The 6,010-nt window shown below is 45.0% G+C and overlaps 1 protein-coding gene across 1 annotated transcript; it reads left to right on the top strand.

Moving 5' to 3' along the window:
- Positions 1 to 1,627: 1,627 nt before the first annotated feature.
- KCNA4 (potassium voltage-gated channel subfamily A member 4) lies at positions 1,628 to 3,607 on the top strand. Its single transcript, XM_044681049.1, has one exon. It carries the CDS (start codon positions 1,628 to 1,630, stop codon positions 3,605 to 3,607), a length of 1,980 nt encoding a protein of 659 aa, XP_044536984.1.
- The last annotated feature ends 2,403 nt before the right edge of the window (positions 3,608 to 6,010 follow it).

The following is a 6,010-nucleotide window of genomic DNA, read 5'->3' as shown; positions in this document are numbered from 1 at the left end:
AGTATGCTTAGGGACCAAAGGATTGCAGAAACACAGCACAGTTTGGCTACTTCTGACCTGGTCTAACTTTAAAGCTTTCTATTATGGAGGATAGAAGTTGGTTGAAGGAGGGGCTTATTTAAGACCTGAATAAGACTTTAAGAATGGTATAAAAAGAAAAGGAAGGCGAAAGAAATGAGGATGGAGTGAGTGGGAGGAGAAGAGAGGACCAGTAAGGGGATATACAAAGAGTAAAAATGAATTTACAATTGGCACTGGAAAGATAAGCAGAAGATCTGGGTTTTCCCTGTAGCTCTGTCCCTACCTAAATAGCTGACCTTGAACAAGAATAATTTTTTCTGAGCCTCAGTTTCTTCATCTGTAAATGAGACCTGGAAGATCTCTGAGAGCTCTCTAGTTCTCACAGTCTATGGTTCTGCTATTCTTTTATTGGGACTAGGTGAAAGCAAGGCTTGGGTTGAGAATCATGTGGGGATCAAGTAGAGGAAAGAAAAGACTAAAAGGTGCAAAGAAAACAGATTGAGTAATGGGGTAAATGGGTCAGAAAACAGACTCGAGTGGGATCAAGAAAGAAAAAAAAGTGAGAAAAGAATAAGAGAACAGACCATAATACACTTTTAGCAAATGCATAGCTTTTGATGTGTTTTTGAGGCTCTTTTCTTTCACTTAGGCCAAGGAGAGAACTGTGATGAGATCTTGGGGCCTTTGAGATCAAGTGAGTGTTCAAGAGAGAATCAGTGAGGTGTTCACAAGGAGGCCCAAGACAAGTTGGTGCTTGATGTTTTTTTATTAGGAAAATGACAGTCTTTCCTCTTCTCCTCCTACCCAACCCTACCCCATTTGTTTCTTCTCCTCTTCAGGTCAAGTGCAACTTCTCCATGATCTTAGCCAAAGAGCGACTCATCTCCACCTCCGTGTCTTCTATGGAGACCTCAGAGTTGAGTCTGACATTGCAGTGGCCTCTTGTACCCTCTGTTGCTCCTAAAGTCTTTGCCTCTGCCCATCCCTTGCTGCCCCTGGGGTTGAGACTCTGTTAATGGACTGATGTGTAGGGGACTTCAAAGTCCTTCTTGCTGAGCTTGAGAAGCAATGTCAGGACCCACTTCACAACACCCAATATGGGTTAAACCCTCACTGGAAGGCAAATGTTAAAACTAAAGACTTCTGGTTTCTTATTTGAGTTCAATGGACCAAGTTCTGGACAATTTCCATGGCAGGAGAAGAGAATGCATTTTCCCGGTGCCATTACTGGCTGGCTAATGCTTGTTCTTTCTGAACCTCAGGACATCCTTATAGACTGGCTCCCAAACCATTTTTGTGGTTGGAGTTTGTAGGCATAAAGGAATGCTTGGCAAACCCCATCTTTTCTGACCTAGACTTGAAACTGCTCCTGCTGGATTCTCCACAGCCAAGGCCAGTGGTACAATGTGGAACCCGTGAGAAGCAAGTGGTTAGGGAGCAGATAGAGTGGAAAATGCAAAGTTGGACTGGAACTGCAACTATCGTTGTTCTTCCAAGAAATCCATCTAAGCATTCAGAACTTCTCCTGATCCGGTGAGGACTAGAACAGGGCGTTTCCTCACCCTCCTTCTCCTGCCCGGGTCAGCCCTCGCATCAAACCGGCACCATGGAGGTTGCAATGGTAAGTGCGGAGAGCTCAGGCTGCAACAGCCACATGCCCTACGGCTATGCTGCTCAGGCCAGGGCCAGGGAGAGGGAACGGCTGGCTCACTCCAGGGCTGCCGCTGCAGCGGCTGTGGCGGCTGCCACGGCGGCTGTGGAAGGCAGTGGGGGCTCAGGAGGAGGTAGCGGCTCCCATCACCACCACCAAGCCCGGGGAGCCTGCTCTTCCCATGACCCCCAGAGCAGCCGGAGCAGCAGAAGACGACGGCGACAACAGCGGACGTCAGAGAAGAAGAGACTCCATCACCGGCAGAGCAGCTTCCCTCATTGCTCGGACCTCATGCCTAGCGGATCCGAAGAAAAAATCCTGAGGGAGCTGAGTGAGGAAGAGGAGGAGGACGAGGAGGAGGAGGAAGAGGAAGAAGACGGGAGGTTTTATTACAGTGAGGATGACCACGGGGATGAATGTTCCTACACTGACCTGCTGCCTCAGGATGATGGGGGCGGGGGCGGCTACAGTTCGGTCCGCTACAGTGACTGCTGTGAGAGGGTGGTCATCAACGTGTCCGGCTTACGCTTTGAGACCCAGATGAAAACCCTGGCGCAGTTTCCAGAGACCCTATTGGGGGATCCTGAGAAAAGGACTCAGTATTTTGACCCTTTACGCAACGAATATTTTTTTGACCGGAACCGGCCCAGTTTTGATGCCATCTTATATTATTACCAATCAGGGGGGCGTCTGAAGAGGCCAGTCAATGTCCCTTTTGACATCTTCACGGAGGAGGTCAAGTTCTACCAGCTGGGAGAGGAAGCCCTCCTCAAGTTTCGGGAAGACGAGGGCTTTGTGAGGGAGGAAGAAGACAAGGCTCTGCCGGAAAACGAGTTCAAGAAACAGATCTGGCTGCTCTTTGAGTACCCAGAGAGCTCGAGCCCAGCGCGGGGCATCGCCATCGTCTCGGTCCTGGTCATCTTGATCTCCATCGTCATCTTTTGCCTGGAGACTCTGCCGGAGTTTCGGGACGACAAGGAGTCTATCATGGCCCTGAGCGCCGGTGGGCAGCGGGGGCTGGTGTCCAATGACACCATGTCTTTGCACCTCGAGAACTCGGGACACACAATCTTCAATGACCCCTTTTTCATTGTGGAGACGGTCTGCATCATCTGGTTCTCCTTCGAGTTTGTGGTCCGCTGCTTTGCCTGCCCGAGCCAAGCCCTTTTCTTCAAGAACATCATGAACATCATTGACATTGTTTCCATTTTGCCTTATTTCATCACCCTGGGCACTGACCTGGCCCAGCAGCAAGGGGGTGGCAACGGTCAGCAGCAACAGGCCATGTCCTTCGCCATCCTGAGGATCATCCGCCTGGTCCGGGTTTTCCGGATCTTCAAGCTCTCCAGACACTCCAAGGGCCTTCAGATCCTGGGTCATACCCTCAGGGCCAGCATGCGGGAACTGGGCCTTCTGATCTTTTTCCTCTTCATCGGGGTCATCCTGTTCTCCAGTGCTGTGTACTTTGCCGAAGCGGATGAGCCGACGACGCATTTCCAAAGCATCCCGGATGCCTTTTGGTGGGCTGTGGTGACGATGACAACTGTGGGCTATGGGGACATGAAGCCCATCACGGTGGGGGGCAAGATAGTGGGGTCCCTGTGTGCCATTGCAGGCGTGTTAACCATTGCTTTGCCAGTGCCAGTGATTGTCTCCAACTTTAACTATTTCTACCATAGAGAGACTGAGAACGAGGAGCAGACGCAGATGACCCAGAATGCCGTCAGCTGCCCGTACCTCCCCTCTAACTTGCTGAAGAAATTCCGGAGTTCCACTTCTTCTTCCCTCGGGGACAAGTCTGAGTATCTGGAGATGGAAGAAGGAGTGAAGGAATCTCTTTGTGCAAAAGAGGAAAAGTGTCAGGGGAAGGGGGACGAGAGTGAGACAGAGAAAAACAATTGCACCAATGCCAAGACTGTGGAGACTGATGTGTGATGTTCGCCCCCTTCCAAAGTTTCCAAATCTATTCATGCAGACAGAGTGCAGCAAAGAAATTGAAATATGCAAACGAGTCTAATGCATACAGTAGTACACCATTTATTGGTTAAGTGAGACCTAATTATCACTAAACTTGTATTACATATCAAGCAGATGATATACCTTGTAGAGGGGGGTGGGGCTAAACGAGAGCAAATCGATCTTTATATTTTTATTAGAATGCAAGAGTTTTGCACATCAGCTGGAAGAGATGATTAAAAAGCCAAGATCATTTGACAGGGAGTGTGTGTGTGTGTGTGTGGTGTGTGTGTGTGTGTGTGAGTGTGAGTGTGTGTGCCTGCCGTCAACATTGCTAGTAATTATTTAATGATAGCAGAAAAAAAAAGTTGGCATTGGAAGTATTTACTATGTAAGAATGAATACAGTCAAATGGTCATTTACCAATGCTTTCATAGCATCTCTCAGAAATCATTGGATTCCATAGTGGTTGTTTTTTCCAAAAATTTGTATTAATTGCTGTGTGAACTTAAAGAAGTAAATTGTTTAACAGAATAGAGGCCATGGTTTTATCCTGGATTTATCAGAGTTTATTTTTAACTGGAAATTAACTTAAAAAAAAACAGGCCGTATGGGCCCGCAGAAATCAATTATTTTTATTATTAATTTTGGAAAGGCATCAGTAGCAAATGTTGATAAAAGTCACGGAGGACTTGAGATTGGAGGAAATGTACCAAGGTTGGGACCATAGAATAAAGGGACTGGAATGCTTTTTTTTGCACTACTTTATGCTGGAGATCGATCCAACGAGACTTCAAACTGTGAATGTTTACTAATGTTACATTTCAATGACAATCATTGGAAGAATGATTTCTGGGTCTTATTTGATTGTTCTCCGTTTTTCTTTGTGTGAGACTGTTAGCCACACAGATAACAGCATATTGATTCCATCCTCTTTTAAAAGTATAAATAACTGTGATCTGGAAAAGGAATTGTGAAGTAAAATCTCGCAATCAAGCCTTTTGAAACTGGTCTGTTACAGTGATGCTTCTGAAAAACTAGACTATTTTAAACATGCTTCTTAAAAAAAAACAAGCTTAGTATAATCTAACTAAAGTTAATAATGCCCTGCTTAAATTCTTAAACGAGTAAAAGGCCCAGCAACTGCAGAGATGGGTCTTAAGATCTGACTAGTAAGTGGGCTACATAAATATTAAATTTCTGCCATAAGTACATAAAGAAGGCAACATGATGCAGTGGGATTTAGTGTTGGGGGAGCTGGATTTGAGTCTTGGCTATGCCACTTATTCTCTGTGTAACCAGGGGCAAATCTCTTTAATATCCTGGGCCTCAGTTTTCTCATTTGTAAAACGAGGGGATTGGACAAGAAGACCAATTTCTATTGTCTTTTCCAGCCCTATATCTGTGAATGCAGGCCACAATGGCATTCCTTTTATTCCTCCATTAAAGTGGTTTATGAACCTGGCATTTATTCTCATCCACTCACCCAGAGAGTCCCTTCCTTCTTTTTCTACCCTAAGGGAAGTTCCTTTACATTACATTCAGAATCTTGCATCCCAGTAGAACTAAGATGAACAGAGATGTTGCTTAGCCAAGCACCAGAAGTAATTTGCTCAATGCCTTTCTGAACATGGCCCTGTGCTAGGTGCCACTGAGATAGAGTCAGCAAGGGCTAGTGGATATAATGTTGGAGCTAGGAAGATCTGAGTTTGAATCTTGCCTCAGACATTTATTAGCTGTGTGCCCTTGGACAAATCACATATCTTTTCTCTTCCCCAGCTTTTTCATCTATGAAATGTGGATAATAATAGCACCTACTCACAGAGTGGTTGTAAGGAACAAATGGAATAATATCAGTTAAATCCCTAAAAATCTTAAAGGGTTATAAATATTAGTTATTATTATTGTTGTCATTAATAATAAAGTTATTATTATTGTCACTAATAATAATAATAATTAAGAGTGAACTGACCAATATCCTCCTTTCTTATAATTTAGAGGATCATCGAAGTATAAATCAGAAAACATGGTAGGAATAAATAAGAGGCAGGAGGAATTCTTTATTCATCTCTTTTGGCAAATACAAATTCTTAGCCTTGGAGAGGTTCCACGTAGACCATGCCTGAATGAGAGTCACCTTTGAAAAAATGTGAAACTTTAAAAATATGGATAATTTGAAACCCAGCCAAATGGAAATTCATTTTAAGTGCTTTTGGACACTGTTGAACTGGGCTGCACAAAGGTTCCAGCTGGATGGATGGTAAAGGGTCAAGTCGAGAAGCCTAATCCATCTGGTAGATCATGGGCATGAAACTTCATTGCTTCCTCTCACAGTGATGCTGAATGTTATTAGACAATGAAGGCAAGAAACCAGGACTGTGG

Source organism: Gracilinanus agilis, chromosome 6 (assembly GCF_016433145.1).
Source record: "Gracilinanus agilis isolate LMUSP501 chromosome 6, AgileGrace, whole genome shotgun sequence".
Classification (NCBI taxonomy): Eukaryota; Metazoa; Chordata; class Mammalia; order Didelphimorphia; family Didelphidae; genus Gracilinanus; species Gracilinanus agilis.
The sequence above is the reverse complement of the archived record's forward strand: the minus strand, read 5'-3'. Positions and strand labels throughout refer to the sequence as shown.

Bases quoted from the DNA above. Each gene is read 5' to 3' on its own strand.
- KCNA4 (XM_044681049.1), top strand. From the start codon at position 1,628: ATGGAGGTTGCAATGGTAAGTGCGGAGAGCTCAGGCTGCAACAGCCAC.